Consider the following 24,311-nt stretch of genomic DNA (forward strand, 5'->3'; position numbering starts at 1 on the left):
TATACCCATCCAAAAAAGCCCTCCTAGTGTTGGAACATCGCCCCTGGGGTGCTATGGGCTGTTTTGGGGTGGTGGTGCTTCCCACAAAGCACTGGACATAGGAAAGAAGCTTATTTTTGATTGGTAGGTTGGTTTAATAATAATAATAATTATTATTATTGGTAGAGACTTTATTCACTAGACCCTGTTTTGTCAATAATAATAATAATAATAATAATAATAATAATAATTGGTAGAGACTTCGTTCACTACACCCCGTTTTGTCAATAAACTTATATGGTGACATGGCGTCAGATGATGCAAACTTTCTTATAGGAACTCCATCCACTATACACGTTCTTATGTTCTCCTGAACCCTACAAATAGCCTTACAAATACTCACATTTCCACAATCACTACTCTTTATTTTCCATAATCAAATTATTATTATTGTTGTTATACCAAATAAATACATTTATAAAATTTATTTAAGTTATCCTAAAAACAGTAAGTTAATTTATATAAATTAAAGTATTGTATAAAAGAATCAAAAGTAGTGTAAAAGTTTATTTAAATTATTGTTTTGTTAATTTAGTAGTATTAATTATACTTGAAAACAAGATGCTTTTGTTTTAATATATAACATGACCATCTATGTAATTTAGTTTTCAAATAACACTTACACTTGGAAAAAAGATGCTTGTGATGAGAAAGACTCCACTCAACATATGATGAACATGGTCATAATATTACTATTTAACATAAATCACAATAGTTTTATGTAATGTTGTTAATAGATTAAGACAATATAAATTTATTAGTAGTCACCAAACATCTTAAATTATGCTAAAATTCAATATACTTGTTTTGATCAAAACCATTTTCGACCCGTATCTAGTACAAAAATTACTGATGAACCAATGTTTTTTTAGGGTCAGTAATTCCTCACATAACATGAATATAATCATATTAACCCGTCAAACCAAACGCGACTTACACCCTATTTTTTACAATTCATTTGAAACTTTGGAAGAACACAAGATATGAAGTTTCTCATTGGACTAGAAATGTAAAACACGTGGTAAAAAGTGATTAAATAAAATTATAAATTATGAACCAATGTTGGTTTCTTTTGAAAGTGAAGGATTAAGAAGCATCATATGATCCTTAATGTCTCACTTTATGTTGATGACTTCATGTGGAATCACTTATTATCTTTCATATCACCAAGAGTCCACATTGTAAGGTTTTGACACATAAGTTGCTCACATTAAATACATTATTATGATTATTAATACACACACATGCTTACTTTACATGTCACATTCACTAATTATTTTTGTAGCTTCTAGAGATAGCAAGACAATAAGACTCGGAATGATTCGAGCAACAACTGCTTAATGCTTTAATCAAATATTGAGAGTTTTTTTGTGAACCAAAAGGAAAATCGCATGACTAAGATACGATTTTTAGGGTTCGGGGTCAATAACGAGTTTTCTAGGGTTCACATGAATTTCAAATTCATCAAATACGCTCCTGAAATATAATTTTTTTACAAAGAAATATATTTTTTCCCCTCTCCCCGCACCCCAACTTATCTTATCCCGGTATTAGGGATTGTAACAACATAGGTGCTCATAAACAGCTAAAACCGAACTTTCAAACTTAGGCTAATAATCTAATTCAACTTATTTGAGAATTAAACCGATTCCGTCTATGTTTTAAAAACTGGGTTTAGTAATTAGTTAACGACTTGAAATTTCAAATCGCTTGTTTAACCTTTATTGTTTATTTACTTTTTAAATACACGATATATTTAGCAGTTAGCCAACATATTGAAATTTCAAATCACTCGTTTAACCTACAATTTTAAAATAAAAACATTTAAGAGAACTCATTCAAACGTTTGTTTAAACGAACCAACAAAACCATGTTGACCGATCCAAGTAACCCAACGAACGCATTTGCATTTAGTTTGGTTGTCGTTTTCCAAAACCTCAAACAAACCAACAAAACCATTTTGACCGATCCAGCTAACCCAACGAACGCATTTGCATTTAGTTTGGTTGTCGTTTTCCAAAACCTAGTCAACGGTTCAATTAAGCATATTGATCAAAATGCTGCGTAATATACGGTGCTTATAAGCAGACTCTACACACCCTATATTACGCAGTCTCGTCATTAACACGAATGATAAAAAGGTAGACACCAAGACCAATTTTTTTTTAAAAAAAAAATACAGTAAAATTAGATTATATTTCAATAATTTCAATTAAAAAAAACCCTTAAAAGGTCAACCTTTACATGAATCAAAACTGCACCTAGTGCACAACTATTCTAACTCAAATTTCCTATCTTTTTTTTCCTATTCATTTACATCATTACATTCTTACACCCGAACCACTCGAACCCACAAAAACCCGACCAGCGCAATACGTTCTAACCCATCGACCCAGTCCAACCAGTCCAACACGGTCTATATTATAACGCTTCAAGGGTGATGGATGCTTTTGTGAATACCGAAAGAACAAAAGGCGCTTCTTCTCCCGGGTGTATTGTTGTCGGTACTATTGTGTAGCCTTTCGGGTCGGGCTCCAAAACCATCTCACACGATATTTCCCGGGAATTTACGTAATCGGTCCCACCAACCGATTCGTGCAAATAAATATTGTAAGCAGCGCGACGTCCACGTGTCTTGATTATTCTCATTCCTATGTAGAACATCATCGAATCGTGACTAGATTGGTAGTTTCGGAATCCAGCTGTCGTTCTCGAGAAACTCACCCCCTAAAAAATAACAAAATTACTTATTTACCTCATAATAATAATAATAATAAACTAATAAAATATAATAAAAATATAAAATTATAATACAACAATAATAAAAATAATAAAATAATAAAAATAAAATAATAATACAATAATAATAATAATAATATTTTTATATTTAAAAAAAATGCTTACTTGAGTTAAGGTTATGAACACGTGTATGGGACATGATGCGTCTGAACCGGTGGCTCGGATTCTGAACTGAGGGTTTTGGTGCCACGTGTCGTAATCCTGGCAGCCACCAGCGCTGTAACCGCGCCATTGACCGTGGACCGAGTATTTCATCTCGGGTGGGTAGACCCGACACACGTATATTGATCGGAAATGGATCTGGAAGTCTTGCCATGACATCCAGAATATACCGTCTTGTGCCTGTTGGAAAAAGGGGTCGTTTAATACGTAAATAATATTTTGTAAAAATAGGGATCGTTAAGAAATGTATATGCTTGTTAATGAACCGAACGTTTAGGGAACTGTTCAACAGGAAGTTCGTTTATGTTCATTTATTTAATAGACGAGCGAACATGACCATATTTTTTTGTTTGTTTACTTGTTTAGTTAACTAACAGTCGCGTTCGTTCATTTACGTACGTTAACATTCATTCATTAATGTTCGTTTATTTCATTAATCATTAGTTTAAGTTTGTTTTAAGCGCATTAAATTTTACGAACACGAACAAAAAAAAACATACCCGAGGGACATGCTTAAGTTTGTGTTTCATCCTATCCGTCCATTCAGGCGACGAGTCCGACCACGGCCCGTTCCACTCCACTTCATTAGCCCACGGGTTTCTAATCTGCACAAGCTTATGTCCGTCAACTTCCCTCACTTGTAGCAACGAGTACGCATGCCCCTGAACAATCCCACTTGAAGAAATATGAACATCCGAACCCGACGGGCTTCCGGCACCTAACAAAAACCCTTCTTGTTTAAACCTTAATAACTGAGACCATAATCGCCCACTAGCGAGATCGATCTGCGCCTGCGCACTTCTCATGTCAATCTCTTCACCCGCACCACCCGTTAAGTCAACAAGCGCGTCTTGGACTAGACCGCCTTCTAACGCCTCATAAGACCCGTGAAGTTTAGCATACGCTTTTTCTAGTAATGAAACCCAAAGCTCGTTCGCCTTTTTACTCGTGGCAAATGCCGGTTTTCCCGGGGATTCGCACGGGATCCAGTCATCGACGACAACCGAGACCCATTCTCCCTTTAAGATAAAAGATTCAATGTTATACAATTTATTAATTTATATAAACTTTGTTATATATTATTTTAATCAATAGAACACGAAATATGTACCTGAATGCAAAAACGGACTGTGTAGATTCCTTCTTCGTTGTATTCGGGTGTGATTATAACCTCTGATATTCGGGAAACCTCGGTTAGAACCGCAACCGCGCTCAAAAACCAACAATCACCCAACCGGCCCTGTTCAAGAATATCGAATAAACTATTTATTTTAAATTCGACGCAAAATAGTTTTTTTTATTAAAGAAGTCACAAATCACATTATACAAGTTTATATATGCATAAAACATTTGATTTTGAAATGGTAATATATGTCCTTTTGGGTATGCATGCTATAAAATAAAAATAAAATTTATATATAAAAAAAGTGTTAAAAATCTGTAAATATGATTAAATGAAACGATCAAATATGATACTTTTAGAAAAATATCGTTGATGGGCAGATACTATTTTTTAAGGTTAAAAATGTTTAAATATAATATACTGAAGTTCTAAAGAAATCAAGGGTAAAATGGTCATTTTCTAGCTTTGTTTTTACTTTTTAGTGAAATGGATAAATCTGATATTGATATTTTTATTTTATTAGTTTTTATGGTGTATATGAATTTTTAAAGTTATCGATTAGATATATGTAATAGTTATAATAATATTAGTATTAGCAATGATAATATAATAGTAGTAATGTAATGAAACAACTTATTGTTCATACCTGACAAACATCAGAAGGATTTGCATCACCCGAAAATAAGCATGGGGGAGAACCGAACTGGTTTTCAGCTACAATTTCAGTCGGTTTGGACCACTTAGATACGACTTGCAATTTAGAAGGAGGGTTATCGGGGTCCAAAAACAACGAGCGGTCATTTGGTGGGAACTCTTGGTCAGTAAAATGAGCTTCTCCTTTAGCCAAAAGGTTTTCTTTAACCGCAAGTTCAACCGATAACATTTGTTGAATAATCTCCTCTCGAGTTTCCATTCTAGGCTTCCTCAACCGCCTTGCAAAAGAATCCATATCAACCACTATTCCTTCACGTTCCGATCTTCGTTTTCTCCCGCTTGAATATTGCCCGTCCCAGTCCACGTCATCTCGGTCGTATAAATCCACGTCAGCAGGATCACTGTCCCATTCATCAACCTAAACCAAAAAAAAAAAAAATTATGAATCACGATTATTGGTAAATAACGTAAAATATGTAAGTGAAAAGTAAAAGCGACAAAACCACGAACCCTAGGGGGCGAATCCGTCCACTGCCAATTATCTTCAAGGAGATCAAACATATTGTACTCGGTGGACCCCATGGTGGCGGACAGAGCCGAAATTTCGTCTTCTAATAAGCACCTTCCCCATACGAAAAGATCCATTATATGCATTTTGGATTCGGATCCTTCACTATCAGACCGCCCAAACGCATCCACGTCAGTCGGTGGTCTAACCCCGACCCAAACTTCCGTTCCAGGCTCCCATATGCCGTTTCCCACACGTAACGGTAACCCCGTTTGGTATCCGTCAAAACCGCCATCTAAATAGCATGTCGCCTCACCTAAATCAGCGTCAATGGTAACGGTTACCGTATGCCACCTGCACGTTATAACAATGTAACCGTACGTGAGTGAGAGGCCCATGCCTACGTGGCAGTCACGTTTTCACTTTTTAGTTAAACCACTACACATGGTCTTATAAAAAAAAATTAAATAACAATAATTAATAATAATATAACAATAATTTAATAATTTTTGTATAATTTACCGTCCATCAGCAATACAGGCGGCACCAATATTCCACTCTTTCAAAACGGTACTTTGACCGTCTCCTTTTGTTATGAGCCTAAGCCCGACTTGACCCGCTTCAATACCCTGCTCAGAACCCGCAACGAGAATCTCCCAACACACTTGTTTCTGAAACTCAGTACCCAACAGACAAACGGGCCCGGACTCGGGCTGGATCATAACCGCCATTGAAAAACTAACCTTTTGGCTAAGACAAATAGTCGGGTCCAGCTGGCCACAATATCTACCACTCGTTACTGGCTCATCATCGAGAACACACACCGCACCCAAGATTCCCGTCTAATAACGAAAATAATATCATAATTTTAAAAATATGACAAATACTACCATCATATTATGTTATGTTATATTATATTATATTACCTGGAGGGCGCGACGGGATAACTGAGTGGCGCGAATTCTTCGTGCGATACTTGAAACACGTTCGCGTGCAAAGGAGTCATCGAGAACCGAATCACCGCCAACTGCTCTAACCGCTGCTGACATGGCGGCAGCTTCCCGACTTCCGGCATTTGGGATCGATGATATAAGAGTAGCTTCAATTTCCTTCCATTTTCTTTCTTCCTTTTCTAAAAGAGCTTTACGTCTCTCTTTACCTCTTCCTTCTTCTTCGCGTCTCTGCATTAATATTTCTTCTTCCATCTCCTTTTCCCGTATATAACTACACAAATTTAAAAAAATATATATAAATAAATAAATAATAAGAATGTTATATAAATTATGTTATTAAGAATTTTTAAGATTTTTTTAGAAAACCGAGCTCGATTTGGGTGGTTACTGGTTACCTTTCTTGTATTATTTCAAACTGCCTACGGTCTTCCGGCATCCATTTCTTTATCTTCTTAGCACTAAGATCCGAAAAACCAATGCTATCAAGAAAAAGTCTTAAACGAACCTCGTCCTGTCACAAAATATTAACATTAAAAAATATTAGTTTCTTAAAAAAAGTGTGACAAAAATGTGATTATTAAATATTATGAATAATGTTCGTGTTCGTGTTCATGTTCACCTGTACGCGTTCAGCTTTAGCGGTTAAACCTAGCAAAAGAAGTAAATAACCACCAAACTTATCCCACATGTACACCCACTCGGTATCGATTGCTTCTTCTAAAGCTAATATTCTCGCGTGTGCACACATTTCTCGTCTATAACCGACATCGTTAGCCGAGTCGTGACGAAACAGTATCCCGTGTTTTATTTTTCTAATAATCGACCCCGCGGCTAACTCTTCGTTTTTCAAACGGTCTCTTAGTTTCATGACATCAGCTCTAGGGAGCACGAAATTCCCAGCTCGGTCACGTGTAATGTTAGGGTCACCGACTAAAAGAGCAGCTGAGCTAGCAGATCTTTGGGGAGCTGAATACGTTCCCGCTAGAGCGTTTCTTGTCTGCATTAAAAATCAAAATATTATTTAAATAAAGCCAAAATGACCAAACGTCAAGGACAAAAAGGGTACTTAACTCCAAAAAAAATTATATTCGGTACGTAAAATTTTAGATATAATAACTTACTTTGGTGGCAGATCGGGCAATTGCTTGAACGACGGTGTCCTTACTGAGAAAGTGTACCGCATCTTCCATCATCTGTGTAATTAGAGTAGAAATTTCGGTTACAAAAGTCAAACAAGGATAGCATTATAACAAATTTGGTCAAAAGTCAAACCTCGAGGGTCAAACAAGGGCGTGAGACTGCAAAGCCAAACGATACAACGAGTGTGATGGCTGAAACGGCTGCACCGGCAAACGGAGGATAAATCACTAAACTTGCAACAACGCCCCAGCCTTCGATTGCCAATGCAATCCCGTAAAGAACAATGAAAGCTACACTGTTGATGAGAAAACAAAAGTTCAGGGACTAATTGTTTAATAAAAGAATACTTGATGGGCTGTATTGAAAAATTCTGACGAACCTGACGTTTTTCCCGCAGTCTGCGTGTGCGTCGTAGACGTATACGGGTAGCACTCGTGGAGAGTATACCACAATGGGAGGTGAAAGAAGCACCTATGAAAGATTATATTATGAACAAAAAACTAAGATATTTTTTTTATGTTTAAATTTTTTAAAAATAACTGTATATATAACAAGTATGTAGCTTACGGATAAGGCTCTGCCAGCAAGAAGAAATAAAAACGAAAAGTAACCCACAGAAGTTCCAAAGAAAAATTTGCCTGCAAATTTATTTAATATTAAATCATGTTTTTGTGAACTTTTTATATATAAAAAAACTAATTTTTATATACCTTGATGATATCCAACAAAGAATGCAGCAAGGGCTAGTAGAAACGCAAGAAACGAAACTGAAAACGTTTGCCTTCGGGTTAAGTAAAAGTTATTTGAAGCCCAGAAGTGAATGATACCGATAGCTAGAACTATAAGTAGGAGAAGTAAAAGAAACCATGCCCCTATCTGTTACATTTAAGAAAAATTAATATAATGCTAAACGGTCTAAAGGGTAAAATGGTAAATATGTAAATCTTGTGAAATTACCGTCCATGGTTCTATTATGACTATAACAGCTGATATTGCACTAAGAAGAAGAAGAAGACCGATGATAATAAACACGTAAGCACCTCGTGTCAGTCTCCAGTTATCATCCTTCCTGCAAGTTGTTTTACATGACGAGATTATATATTTATGAATATAATATTAATATTAATATTAATATTTATATAATCTTGTAATGAATATGAGAGAGTATTACCATTTAAGCAAGCCAGAACAAAGCGATAGCAAAGCCGGGATGCTCACTAACGGAAGTAACGCAGCTAGAAAATCGCTTTTTTCGGGAACGTTATCGTCTCTAGAATTCACAACCTCCAGATACGATGCACCACAAAACGCAACCAAGACAACTGTAAAACAAATATATAATAGTATGTGAGACATACTGTAAAGCATTATACATTTGTTTTGTATTATAATGTAGTCATTACACATTAATAATAATAATAATAATAATATAATAATAATAATAATAAGAATATTGTTGTTATTACCTGAAAATATGGCTACACATATAGCTGAGGAGAGTGAAAACCGGTACGTGGCGAACCATGATGCAATTGGTAACAGGCCCGTAACGATTAAAGCAATTAAAGAAGCCATGGCCCAGCCCAAGTAAACCGAGGATGCGTATGGTGATTTGATACTGTTTTGACCACCGGCCCAGCCCGTGTAGCCCAAATCCTCTAAAGGTTTTGCAGAGACTATTGCACCAAGGGCTAATACCGATGCGATAAATAATGATATGCAGATCGAAAGCACAACTCCCTGATAACAGTTATGTCAAGTTGTCAACTTTTATGTTATAAAATTATTGTAATAATATAAAAAAGTTAAAAGAAGATAAAAAAACCTCTTTTATCCAAAACGAGCGATAATTTCCAACTTGATTTCCATAATTATCTCGTGATACCCAAAAATGGTAACCGTTTCGTATCCAAATAGGTATTGCAACAGAAAGACAGGCTACCATGAATGGAACGGTCAAAGACAACCCAAGAAGAACAGATGATTTGCTGCACAAGTAACATGCACCATTAAAATTGACAACCATTTAGTAATGTCAACTGTGTCGGGTCTGTTGGATCGGTGGGTTGAATTGTTAATCACAAACACGACCCGTTTAATTATTCGTGTCAAAAACATCAACTTTAATGTGCACACCTAAAATCGTGTAACACGAACACGACCCGTTTAACTCATTTATCTAAACGCGTCAAACTGGTTGGCGAGTGATAACTGATAACCCAAGTTGTAAGCGTGTTAATCGAGTTTGTGGGTCGTTAAAAAAATGGGTTTAATGGGTCATAAACGGGTCAGTGGGTCGACCCGTTTAACCAAAAAGGTTAAATGGCTCAACCCGAACACGGCCCGTTAAACTAAATAGGCCGACCCGAACACAACCGGTTTTAAAGGTCGAATCTTGGGGTGAAAATAAATAAGTATACCTCAAGAAAGATAGCAGAAGACCAACACAAGTGCTCAGTAGCCAAGCTATAAAACCGTACTGAAAATTCATAAGCAGAATTCATGTTAGCACAAAAAAAACTGGATTTTGTAAAATAACTATAGTTAACATGCTAATGTAATAATGTTAATGTACCTTCCGAGGTTTGGAAGTCATGACCATGTCTTCCGCTTGTAAGGCCCGCAAGAACGCCATGATGGAACAAATAACGAGTGACAATAACAGCACCACACACCCAAATTCAAACTGCACGCGTTTCACATATCAGAATAAAAAAGACAAAAATACCCATAAAAGATTTGGCATCTCAAACATACCTGCTGATGTGTTGCACCAATGACTTCAACTGTTCTTGGACGACACCGGCCCACAATAACCGTTTCAACAATAAACACCAAACTAAAAAGAACCCAAGCCCGTTCAGGTGTACCCGCGATATGATGCAAAACCAATCTACATATTCTTAACCACTTTTCCAACCCGCGAATCCTAAGTTCTTCAGATAACGAAATTTGATTAGGCAAATCGTTATTAATAATGTCGGTAGAATCAGTTATGATAATCTCGTTATTATCCCGATGATCTCGATCCGCATCCAAACTACTCCTTTGCAACAGCGCGAGTATCGTTGGATCCAACCCGTTTTCTTTCAACATAACCGCAAAATTCGGGTCTAACCCTTTATCTTGCAATAAATTAGTCAACTCAATATCTCCCGCGCGCCCCCTCCGTTTTAACAAAGACTTGATTCTCGGGTCGTTAAACTTTTCTTGAAACGCAAGAGCTAAATTTAGATCAAGAACATTTTGGTTAGCCGAGTCGTTTGACTCGCACCCTTGACTCTCGAGCCCGCTACTAGAACAGACCATCAATGTTGACGGCTCAACCACACCCTCTTGAATAACCGACCGACATGAACCTAAACTCGGTCTTCCACTGTCTAAACTTTTCTCACTGTTGACTGGTTCCATGTGGGCCCACGTGTCACCCGTGCAACGTGCACTGTTACCAAGGTGACCCATTTCCGCACTGCTCGTTCGTTTCACACTAGACCCGCAACCTTCCGATGAGCTTGATGAACTGTTTTGTTCTTTTCTTCTAAAACCCTCGCGTAAACGGATAACTGTACTTTGTAACGCGTCTCGTCTTGCAGCTAAAGGGTTTGTGACAGATAAATGACGGGTTACTGCTGCACCGAGTAAAACGGACCCCACAACCGCGTAACTTATACAGTGCCCGAGATACCTATAAATATCCAAAAAGTTAACTTTTTTATATTTTAAGTATAATAAGACGTTAAAAACAAAGAATAAAGTTTAATACTTTTATTATATCGAAAGATAAAGAAACAAACCAGTAATGAACTCCAAAGCAAATCAAGAAAACACGAGATGCGCCCGCAACAAAGAGAGCTATAACGCGGCTTTGAAGCAGTTGGAAACCATATAAACACGCTCCCATATTCCAATCTAAGAAATTAAATTAAACACTGTCAAAAAAATAAAAGCAAGATAAAAGACTTTTATTAATAAGTTTAAAGTTTAAAAGTATACCAAGAATTATAACGGCGGCCGATGTGATTGCCCCGAGCCAATTGGACTCTTTTGCGGTTAAACCGTATAATATAGAATACACGAGAAGTACAAGAAGTGATCCGAGGTAAAGAAGCCCGAGGTGTGACACCCTGAAATAATAATATTTAATAATTTATAAAAATGAAAAATTTTATATAATGAAAGGGGTACTTACCTTCTAGACTGTCTAGGATATAAATCATTTGGATCTGGCGGTTCGGGTAAACACGCAACGGGCCCCACTTCAATACAGTCAGAATAAGCAAACTTATATGCACTTCTAACATACTCATCAACATCCAAACCATTTCCTGTATATTCACACCCAAATTTTGATTAAAACAGAATCATAGAAAGTAAACTCATATTTAATAAAGTCAACTTATAACAACGTACCATTAAACACCATTCTGCAAATAAACAGCATATTGATTGCTAAAGCAATTGCTGACACGCCAAAGAAGAATCCGGAAGGTGAATACCGTTGTGGGGCCTTTGAGCCAGCTGTCACATAAACCGCACATAGTTCATATGCACACAACAGTGTAACCGCCAGTAGTAACAGAACAGCCACCGCCCCTGTTTCAACAAATAGTTTTAAAAAAGTAGAAAATAATAACAATAATAATAATAATAGTAGTAGTAGTAGTAGTAGTTTAAGCACAACTTACTTGAGCTCTGCCATTGTGTTCTCCACCAAAGCATGATCGAATAGAACGCTAAAAGCAGAGCCGTTCCCGCCATTATAACGGCTAACCCGATAATATCTCGTCCCAATATTATAATCAACCAACTTCCCCATGTGATTAGAACTACAATTGGAGATATGACGAATATCCATGCCAACAGGGACAGAAAACCACATACTATTCCCAGTTGAGGCCCTCGTAAGAAACTTGGCCATTTTCTTGCATAGATCCAACTGATCATAATTGCATAAAACAATATATAAGAATATCAAAAAACCAAACTTTATGCATTAGAAACAAAATGTTAAAAGGGGCCAAAATTTGAGCCTTGTAACGTAAAAGAATCCTCCAAACTTCTACGGTTTTCAAACAACTTAAAAGCCTATTTAAGAATGATGTTGTTTGCTATGTTTCGGTCTTGCAGGATTCAAAATGCAAGAATTATGAAGCTTTCGATGTCTTTATGTGTTTATATCATCCGTTAAACATGTGATTAAGCCCTTTTATTGATGCTTGCAAAAGTTTCCAACTTTCTATTACCTACATCCTCAAGTCCTCTACATTTTTTTTTCTTTTTAACAGAGTAATTAAGCCTAGCTAGAAGTGTAAACGAGCCGATCCCGAGCTTGGTTAGGCATGAGCTCGTGCAGTACCTTAAACGGGCCAAAGCTGGGCTCGAGCTCGGCTGTGCAGTGTGAAATTAATACATAGAAGTCCAAAAGAGGTAAAAACTTAAAAATAAACAAGGCTAGTTATGGCTAAATGAGCTTCCCGTACAAGACTTAAGCTCAAGCTCGATTACTAAATGAGCTTTATTTGAAACTCAGGCTCGAAAAAGCTCGATAAGTTTCGAGCTTTTATGTTCTTGCATACACAAAACTATAAAAACTGTTAGCAGTTAAGTTTACACAAAATGTAGCGAAGAAATACCTGTAAATCCGCCATGGCCGCCAATTAACCGCCCAAAGTATCACGAAAGAAGCCGAACCCAACAAAGAGAAAAGGGCTCCCGAAATTGTGCATGCCAATATTAAATCCTTATTATCCCCTGCCATGGCTTCTTTTCCCCTTTTCTCTCAACCTTTCAACTGATTCAAACAAATCGCAGCACATTTAAACAAACCAATTGTAACATAAAACTGAAAACTTAACCTAATTGTTGCATACTAACAAACAAACAAATTGCAGCACAATTAAACAACCAATTGCAAAAAAAAACTCTATATAATTAACCTAATTTATGAACACAAATACGGAATTGAACAACATGCCTTACTTCACCTAACTGATTTCACTTGCCAACAACATCAAGATTGAGTTTTTAAAAAACTAGGGTTCATCTAGATAATAATAATAATAATAAAGAAACAAAATATTGAAAAAAAAAATAGGGCTTTTTCAAGAATGAAGAAAACAATACTTTAACCTAATGGATGCAGATTAACAAACAAACAAATTGCAGCACAGTTAAGCAACCAATTGCAACAAAACCCTAAAAATTAACCTAATTTATAAACAAACACTCAATTGAACAACATACCTTACTTCACTTCACTTATTTCAACAGCCAACAACATCAAGATAGAGTTTTTTTTATTTTATAAGCTAGGGTTCAGCTGGAAAATAATAATAATAATAATAATAATAATAATAATAGTTAAAAGAATAATCAAGTAACAAAATATTGAAAAAATTAGGGCTTTTTCAAGAGTGATGCATATTAACAAGCAAACTAATTTCAGCACAATTAAACAACCAATTGTAACATGAACCCTAAAAATTAACCTAATTGATGCATATTAACACACAAACAAACTGCAGCATAATTAAACAACCAATTGCAACAAACCCCTAAAAGAATTAATCTAATTTATACAAATATATACTCAATTGAACAACATACCTTACTTCACTTGACTAATTTCAACTGCCAACAACATCAAGATTGAGTTTTTTTATTTTTTTAAGCTAGGGTTCAGCTGGAAAATAATAATAATAATAGTGATAAAAATAAATAATAATCAAGAAACAAAATATTGAAAAAATTAGGGCTTTGTCAAGAATGATGCATATTAACAAGCAAACAAATTTCAGCACAATTAAACAACCAATTGTAACATAAACCCTAATAATTAACCTAATTGATGCATATCAACAAACTACAGCATAATTAAACAACCAATTGCAACAAACCCCTAATAAAATTAACCTAATTTATACAAATATATACTCAATTGAACAACATACCTTACTTCACTTGACTAATTTCAACTGCCAACACCATCACAAGAAGAACCTAGGGTTATCTTTATTAAAAACTTCAGCTGGATAATAATACTAATATTAATAATCAAAATCTTGAAAAAATGAAGGGTTTTTCAAGAATGTTGAGATGCAAGACTTTAACAACATCAAGTTGTGATTTTTCTTGTGGATTTTGAAACCCTTTTGTTAATATTATTATTTACACGCAGTTTCACACACAGTCAAGAAGAAAAAAAGAAAAAATTGATTTTGAGAGAGTGGACAGTGGTTTTGTAAAATAATAATAATGATAAGTGTGTTGTATGTTTGTATCATCTATGCACTAGTGGCGCGTGGAGAGCACTTGCCGGGTGTGGAGGACCGGGACCCACGTGTGGATTGTGAAACTTTTCGGGTTTTATATACTCGCTATGGTAAATGTAAGAGAAACTTAAAAGTATAGTCGCGGCATTTAAAATGTAAGACATTGTCATAGAAAGAATAATTAAGTTGTAACGGTAAATAAAGCGTGTGAAAAAGGAAATAAAAAGAAACTAAAAAAGGGTTTTTGGTGACTTGTTCGTTTATGGGATGCAAACGAACCGAGCTGAGTCTGAGCTCAACTAGGCTCGAGCTTGCTCGTTTAACTTACGCGGAGTTTGAGTGCTGCTTGTTTCAAACTCTATTTATAAAGCTTGAGTTCGGGTCATGACTAGATTTTCATAATCGAGTTCGGCTTGTTCGATATCTATTAATTAATATTAATATTATACATATATAACACAGTATGTATTTTCTTTTTCTCATAACTTTATAACTATGATAGGTATTTATTAAATAAAATTTATATAATTTAAGACTCGTTTATGCTCGTGAGCTGGTTCGAGCTCGATAAATGAAACTTTGACTCGTTTATCATTCGAGCTTATTTTTAGAATCGAGCTCAGCTCGATCGAGGTTTTTCACGAACGGCTTAGCTCGTTTGCACCTATATAATTATATGCTTAAACGACTTTCACATTATTACACACAACTTCATTTTAAACAAAACTCACATCTAAACATAGATAAAAACAAGCACGTCGTAATGGTATACTTATGATTTATAAAAGATTATATTCTAAATGTTATAAAATAAAATAATTAAAAATAAAAAAAAATATTATGGCAAAGTGGCTCGTGAAGAGCATAGCCAATCATGGAAGACAAGTGATTCTTGAGAAGATATATTATCTGTACGTGTGGCGCGTGCAGGGAATCTGCGCGTGGGGAACCATGGTCGTGTAGACGCTAATTTACTTGGGAAAAAACCCGGTTTTTAGGAGGTTAATGAAATAGTGTTTATTAAAATATTATATAAGTTGAAAAGTTTAGGGGCCCATTGGAAAGTTAGTCAAACTTGATGGTTGGTAAGTGGAAAGTTTGGTTTGTGAGGTTATAATTGGAATTTAGGGTTTGGAATATGGATGACAACTTGTTGGGCTAAAGTAGTGTATTGGGCTCGTATTTAGCCCAATCATTGGTACTTGAGTTTGAAAAGTAGAGGAAAGTTAACATAAAAATGAAATTAACGTGCTAACTTTGAGAATCAAGTATAGTAATTATATACCAATAGAGTAATTATGTAATTAACTCGAGTAATTACATAATTATTTTAACTTGTAAACAAACCAATTACCATAAAAGTCCCTTGAAATGAAAATAAAAGTGACATGTATGCCCGAGATGCAGTGCATTCATATTTTTTCAATAGAAAATTTTACACAATCGAATCGTAAATTCTACATCCATAGACGTGATACTAGATTTCATGCATTCTTTTGGAATGAAAATTAAACGTATACTTATATTTAATGCAACGAAGGTTATATGGAACACAATAACTTAACACATGACATATATACACTATTAATTACATCAAGGGTCTCGAAGGAACATCTTTTTAAGACATAATCAGGAAGTTAATAACTTAATATCCGAGTATTTCAAGAAGATAATTCTCATGAAAAAGCAAGTAAACTGATAATGTACTTTTGTATAATACGATGAAAATTATATGGAATATAAACACATACGGTCACATACATATATAGATTGTAACCTTCACTGGGTAAACATTTTAGATGGTCATCGCCATTAAAAAACATAAATAGATTGTTACATCAAAGAGTCTCCAGACAATCCTTTGGGGCGTTACATGTGTATAATGTCTTCCCCATACTTGCCATCATTAACGTCTTTAGGTACCTATTCCGTCACGATTGTTGATGAAAATTTCACATCAGATAAGAGTTTTCTTTGATGAGGTTGTGACATCATTGGTGGGTGTTAGTTGTAATGACATGGTTGCGACACATCGCAACACCATCATTGCCTTTAAAGAACTCCCGATTCATATTTGAAATCCAGGCCAGGAACGACAATTATGAAATATCAGTTAATGTAAACAAAGTGTTTGAAACACAAGTATCCTCGGTTCCTCACCCACCGTAGCATGCTCTACGCACCATCCACACCTCCACCGAGCCTAAAAAAAGCTCATTATGTTCTTGATCCCAAACCCGATCGAGTTTCACATATGAAGCCTAAATAAGTTTTTTATTTATATATATTTTCAGAGTAAAGTGCAGCTTTCAAATATGTGGTTTGTTTAAATTTGCTATTTAATTACAAAAGTTAAAATCTGCCTCATTTTCTTTTCAATCAATCCACCTCATTAACATTGTTAAATAATGCTATGTGAAATGGCAGTTTGGTCTTTCTACGTAAGTCAAATAATATGATATTTTTACGTTCTTTTTTAGTTCGCTTTCGTACTTCTTAACGCTTGTTTTTTACAACGCTGTAACCTTTTTTTATTTTAATTTTTTATTTCTGAATATATATACAACCGTGGCATGTTATTTTTATTTATATGTTTCGACGTCAATGAAGCTGCTAAATCTTTATACGCTTCTCTTAACGTACTAAACCATGTTAATATCACCGAAGCAACGCACAAGGACGTATTTATACTAGTTAATTTGTAATATGCATTTCATTATTGAAACGACACGTTTGTTGCTACCTATCCAGAAATGTGCAACACATGGTCACATGTAGTTGCTAGTGTTACAGATCAAGCGGATCGAGGTCTAACAAAACTGCAGTCGTCCCTCTACAACACGACAATTATCCCGATATATCCAACACTGGAAACGTTTTTACTGCTTTATGTTAAAGAAGCTTGAAGAACCATATATCCAATATTGGGACCATTCTTATTGTTCTCTGTTAAAGACTCTTGAAGAACCATATATACCGGACAAAATTATTTTGTTATGTAGAAAGAAGTTAGATACGATTTGATACATATATTGAGACAAATGTATCATTGTTTTTTTATACCATTTAAGGTGGGTCGAGTCAATATGTAGAAAATGAAGAATGGATCAACGTAATGACTAACTAGTGATAAACAATCTGCTGGTTTTCATATGTAACAATTATATATGAACAATTTGATGGTTTAATGTTTGTAATTTGATGGTTGTTTAACCTTTTGTAATTTAAATTTTAACAGTTGTTTAATGTTTTGTAATTTTCGGTTTATGATTTTTTTTTATAAAATATCTAGAAATCTTGTAGTTACATAATAGTTATTTTATTATTTTTTATGTAATCTAGAAAGGGGTAGCGGCGCAGCTTGTTGCCCGCCTACCTGCTATGTTGATGTAATATCTATGTTTCTACATATTGGAATGGAAATTTTTCTTGGTTTTCAAAAAAAAAAAAAAAAATCTAGAAAACTTATAAAATTCAGAAAAATGAAAATAAAAATTCGAAAACCGTATAATGACAACATGTTGTTGCTACAAAGTGAACATGTCTTATTTTTTAAATTACTAATAAATACCCAGTAACAACAACTAGTCGTCACAATTAATAAATCATTTTTTATTGAATTATTTTTGTTCATCAAAACATTAGTGACAAAATCTTACAGAGACGCTAAGTCGTCGTAATAGGTGTATTCTATAGCGACAGACCCAACACCTGTACTGACGACACTTAGGCGTTGACATGTCGTTGTGAGAGGATAAGGTGAGGACATGTTGTCGCCACAAGGGGGTAACAATCTCGTCTTATCAAACAACTTAATTTTGGGTAGTTTTGTTTATAATAATATAAATAGTCATTCATTCAACTAAAAGTAAAAAAAGAAAAACCACAAGTTCATCCTTTATTTTTGTATATACACATGTGTACGCGCATGTGAACATGCACGGACCATAGTGCTTATAAAGTGTGAATGCATAATGGATTGTTGACAATTATTTGTTTGTTAGGTGTAGGCAGAAGCTAGATTCCAGTAATCAATAGATTGGTACCAATTAAAGAAGTAGATAATAATTCCATATATTGGGACAAATGTAAGATCATGTATATACATCTTATCATGTATATCATCTTATTTTTATCTCATTTAAAAGCTTGGAGGAGGGGTAAATTAATGTATCACTGTTTTTTTTTCTATCTAAATACAGACATGTATATGCTATTTTGTATTTTCTCGTTTTTCTGTCGGAGAACCATTTTTAAACATGTAGCGACGAGGGCTATATTGTTTATCTTCATCTAGTATACTACTATATTGTTTTTAAACGGCCAATTCATATACCTTTTTTATTTTACTTTTAAAGTTATACTTTCCGCTACCATTTGAACCATCAATCACTTATGAGAGGGACATCTTCTTCATGTCAAATACACACTACACGAGCTTACAGCGACGAGGGCTATAGTGACGATCACATACTTTGTTAATCTCTTCAATTAATTTTTCTTTGAAAATAAGTAACAAACCTCGCAATTAGGATGATTAAAAAATTTAGTCGAAACATGTTCATATAACCATGCAATTGAAACTTAACAACCAAATTAACCCTAATAATTTTATCTTTGCTGTATAATTGTAGTCTAAAACAAGAAATCAATCAAATATAACAAACTTGGAAATTTTACGCGATTGTAGATAATCAAACCAAAACTTGGATCAATCACTAAATCATGAATCACGATAAGATAAACTTGTTTGTATGTTACGTAAAATGATTTATCGGATAACTAGACAGAGAATTTTGTTGATGGAATTCGATTGGAAGAATCCGTGAATCGATGAAGAATCAATAGAACTCACAATCGCGTGTGTGTGTCGGTATGCGATCTAGAGAGGGCCTTAACAGGAAAAAAAAACCACCGGCCTATATTATTACTACGCAAACCCAAGGCTTAATCCAGTTAAGCCCATTAACATAACTCTTTGTAGGTGTTTATTGTTGAAAAATAAAATACTTTTCAACAAGAATTTTATTTAAAAATAAGTAGGGTCAAATATGAAATTTTGTTTTTTACACTTTTTAATTCGATTTTGTGTTACTTAACGTTCAATTTTATTTCTGAATAAACTGTCGCGACATGCTTTTTTATTATGTTTCGAAGTTCAAACCGAGCTGCTAGAGGTTCATAAGCTTCTCAACACACTTATCCACGTTAATATTATTGAAGCAACGCGTGACAATTTTACTATATGATACGCATTTCATTATTGAAATTAGACGTTCGTTGCTACCTATCCAGAAATGTGCAACACATGGTCACTGAATCTATCCAGAAATGTGCAACACATGGTCAAATGTAGTCATATCAATAATTGTAGTGTTGTAGATCAAGCAGAGGTCTAACGAAACTACAGTTGCCCCTCTACAAAACCATAGTCAAATACTGGAGGACCATTTCTTTTGTTATGTACTAAGAAGTTGGATAAGATTTGAAACATAGACAAATGTGTCATTGTTTTATATATTCCATTTAAAGGTGTAAATTGGAACAAATGTATCCCCTTTTGAGTAAAGAAGTAATCTTAGAGTGAAGAATAAAATGTTAACAGATGGATAACACTACAACAAATCTACCCTATAACGACGATTTATTTATTGGCATTTCTTACAACGTGTCATCGCTGTAGAGTATGTAGACTTATCTCGAAGGCATTTCGTTCCACTGACGTCGTGGCTATTGGGCTCTAGCAATAGTCTTAAGTGTCATAGCCATATGCTAACCTATCCTAAGAATTTCTTTAACTCTGCTTACTTACTAAGAATCGATCAAATGTGGTCAACCTCAACCAAAATCAGATATGACATATCAACTTGGGCTGATTCTTAGAATAACGTAGTATTTAAAAATGTATTTTTTCTTATTTTTATTGATATTCACCTCCGGGAGATCATTCTTGTTGTCCGTGTCAGTGTCAATAAGATTAATTCAACAACACACATCCGAATCAAGGTTGCAACAAGAGATAATCATTTGACGTTTTCGATCGTTGACCCATCAAGGGTTTGAGATGCCACTTTGGCCTTTTTCTCAGATTTCCAAAGGTTTTTCCATAGTAAATGACGGTTCAAAAATCTATGATACCCAATAATGATGACATGTCTTCGTTATGACCATTTTTTATGGCGATGACATGTAATGGTTATAGGTTTTATCAATGTATTATCAAATTCTTGCAGTGTACTAATGGTTTGCATCAAACTCGAACCTTCTAATCATCGTTCGCACATAAGTTTCTTTGGTAATCAGTGGTTAGTTGCCAAGTTTACACTAAACTCCTTATTTGTCAACCCAACATTATGATTTGGTTATTTTTTTATTCGTGTTTGTATTTAATTATAATAATAGGTTACTGAAGAGTGGAAACTAATGCTGGCAGTCCGATAAGATGCAAGTTTGAATATAGGCCGTTCGATAAGGATGGATTAAAAACGGTTATCTTTCATCACATACTAACTACCTCACTAACCCGTTTACATGGGTAAACACCCACCACTTAACATAGTTATATAAAATTGGTTATCTTTCATCACATACTAACTACCCCACTAACCCATTTACATGGGTAACCACCCACTACTTAACATAGTTATATAAAATTTTAAGCTTTACTTATGCACGCAACCATATTACAGTTTTAGTTTTGATTTTCAACGGTTCTTTACACACAACATGTCCACTATCTCCTAGAAAGTTGGGAAGTGGAGTTTTAACTATTATGGTAGTGGCTATGACTCTATATATTGAATTCTAGATACCATAAGTGTATTGTTTATTTTGTTGTTAAGTGAATCTTATCATGGATAAAAAATATAATCATCACACAACTCTCTATGACGAGGAGGTACGCCAATTTATTTCTTTTTTCCTAAGTTTGTAGGATCTAATCGTCTAACCATTTATCCCTTTTTACTTCTAATTTTCGTCAATTCTTGAAACCGATAATATTGTTGATGACATTCCTGTGAAGGTAGGCATGTTTAATTTATGCCGGTTTGTTTTTGTTATTTTGCTATTACAATAATATAAATTTGTGACATATGAAGTTTGCTAACATAGTAATGTGTTTGAATACAGGAAATTTCCGTTGAAGCTCCCAAACAGTACCCACATGTACGTTGATGTTTTTTTGGTTTCGTTAATTGTTAGGATGTAAAATGTAATTGTTAATGTTGGTTTTACAAGGATTTTCTAACTGTTTTGTTTTGTGGTTTTAGCTGCAGCAAGCTGTCAAGGTTGAAATTGAACCGTCTCTTTTTCAAAAGGTTATAATATAAGTAGCTTATTTGTTAGTTAGGCTACCAAAATCAACTGCTAACATATTTTCTATTATACAAATTACACGAAACATATTCTTTTTCCAACGAGTTGGACTCCTTGGATAACATCCCTTGTATTGTTGTGTTTGCGAAAAGGACGTTGACCTCGAGTTTAACAAGGAGGTACCTATTTGATAGTTGTGTTTGCTGAAATTATTTAATAGTTGATTAATATATTTTGTCTTAGGTTGTCAAGGCTAACAGAATCAACAAACGCTACAAGGCACGTGATAAATGGAAATGGGAGTATGTTATAGAGATTGGTAGCTCTGAAATAATAATAGAGGGTGTCATGCTCAATGTTGATGGTACGAGGAAATTTTATGAAACTGCCACATTACTTCTTGCAATAATAATATGGGTTGCAATGACATAATAAAATATTTAACATATTAGTAAATAAAAAATATTTGAGAATTATGAAATTATTATAAAGTACCAAAATTGGATCTCAGGATTTTCAACAACGACAAAGAAAGATTTTGTCATGCTCACACACTTTTAAATCAAGATGAAACAAGTGTCTTGAAGGAGATCAACGAACTGATTTAATTGCTATTGTAGAACCAATTAATAGATTTACATTCTAACTATTGTAATTTATATCAACAACTTTTAAAGCGTTAACTACTTTGAGAAAATTGGGGGCACAAACATGGGCGTATTAAAACGTGTGCTATTGACCATGTCAATTATTTATTATATCAAAATTAATCACATGTTATGCGGTTATAGATTTAAATGTGCAAGTGTGCAACATTCAAATAATAAATCTTTTTGTTATTGCTAACACCCACTAACCCCATCTTTTTGTTATTCCTAACACCCACTAACCCCATTTTACATATAACCCATGATCTCCCACAAAATAAGGGAACATATACCGTTTGTTAGCATGCTATAATTTGGGTTTCTTTTCAATTCAAGATTTTATAAATTTCTACGATAATTGTTTCATATCTATATTATATATTAAGGTTTAAACATGATATGAGGGGATGCATTATTTTTTTTACAAAATACCATTAATACCTAAAACAAAGCGTACATGCAACACGAACGTTACTTATAACCTTTATTACGTTTTCATGCACAATGTTTGCGCCTATTGCCTTCATTGAAATAATTTAATTTTAAACTCTAAAAGAAGGTAAGCATTGTGCATCATGTTGAAACAATAAAATTATATTTTATTTGCTATTCCCGTGAAACCGTAACTCCCAAAATGTGTTGTAAAGTAACCAAACCGTCACATTTGTTACTAAATTAATTAATGTAATCACATTTCTAAGTTGATATTCCCGTCCACCGGACGGGTCAACTACTAGAGATACATTCATCTCTAACCAAATTTTCTAAAGCACAAAACCCAAATCTTTAGAAACACAAAATACCATAGTGAATCAACCTAATATCTAATCAAAGTTGAAGTAACAATGTTTATACTTAGATATAAAATAAAACTCTAATCATAAGCCAGTGTGCCACCACCGGATTCGGATTTGCTCACTATAAACTTACTAATTATTCTATATTTGTTATTTTATGTTTTCAAACAATTTTAACTTTTTTAAAGACATTATAACCCAAGCCAAATAAAATAACTTCATTTTTATCCTTAAGGTGAGACATTTTCATTTTTATCCTTGAGGTGAGACATTTAAAAGAAAAATAATGGTCTTAGAGATGAAGGATCTTGTGAGATAGAAAAGAATGTATTACTGAAGAGTGGAAACTAATGCTGATAAGATCCAAGTTTGCATATAGGCCGTTCGATAAGGATGGATTAAAAACGGTTATCTTTCATCACATACTAACTACCTCACTAACCCGTTTACATGGGTAAACACCCACCACTTAACATAGTTATATAAAATTGGTTATCTTTCATCACATACTAACTACCCCACTAACCCATTTACATGGGTAACCACCCACTACTTAACATAGTTATATAAAATTTTAAGCTTTCGTTATGCACGCAACCATATTACAGTTTTAGTTTTGATTTTCAACGGTTCTTTACACACAACATGTCCACTATCTCCTAGAAAGTTGGGAAGTGGAGTTTTAACTATTATGGTAGTGGCTATGACTCTATATATTGAATTCTAGATACCACAAGTGTATTGTTTATTTTGTTGTTAAGTGAATGTTATCATGGATAAAGAATATAATCATCACACAACTCTCTATGACGAGGAGATACGCCAATTAATTTCTTTTTTTCTAAGTTTGTAGGATCTAATCGTCTAACCATTTATCCCTTTTTACTTCTAATTTTCGTCT

At 34.3% G+C, this 24,311-nt stretch overlaps 1 protein-coding gene across 1 annotated transcript; it reads right to left on the reverse strand.

The window, feature by feature from the left end:
• Positions 1-2,184: 2,184 nt before the first annotated feature.
• On the reverse strand, positions 2,185-14,839 carry LOC143540001 (calpain-type cysteine protease DEK1-like). Its single transcript, XM_077033167.1, has 29 exons — positions 14,329-14,839; positions 13,012-13,169; positions 12,064-12,314; positions 11,789-11,971; positions 11,568-11,703; positions 11,372-11,502; positions 11,173-11,287; positions 10,136-11,063; positions 9,954-10,064; positions 9,799-9,857; positions 9,204-9,366; positions 8,845-9,118; positions 8,550-8,700; positions 8,336-8,447; positions 8,089-8,254; positions 7,946-8,016; positions 7,758-7,849; positions 7,511-7,673; positions 7,360-7,431; positions 6,858-7,235; positions 6,634-6,749; positions 6,212-6,509; positions 5,808-6,127; positions 5,288-5,639; positions 4,770-5,195; positions 4,112-4,240; positions 3,501-4,019; positions 2,944-3,180; positions 2,185-2,766 (listed from the first exon to the last, which is right to left on the reverse strand). Exons 2-29 carry the CDS (start codon positions 13,134-13,136, stop codon positions 2,461-2,463), a joined length of 6,384 nt encoding a protein of 2,127 aa, XP_076889282.1. The 5' UTR covers positions 13,137-13,169; positions 14,329-14,839; the 3' UTR covers positions 2,185-2,460.
• Positions 14,840-24,311: the final 9,472 nt, after the last annotated feature.

This window comes from Bidens hawaiensis, unplaced genomic scaffold (assembly GCF_021521415.1).
Source record: "Bidens hawaiensis isolate Kalapana, Puna unplaced genomic scaffold, B.hawaiensis_p1.1 tig00012099_1, whole genome shotgun sequence".
NCBI lineage: Eukaryota > Viridiplantae > Streptophyta > Magnoliopsida > Asterales > Asteraceae > Bidens > Bidens hawaiensis.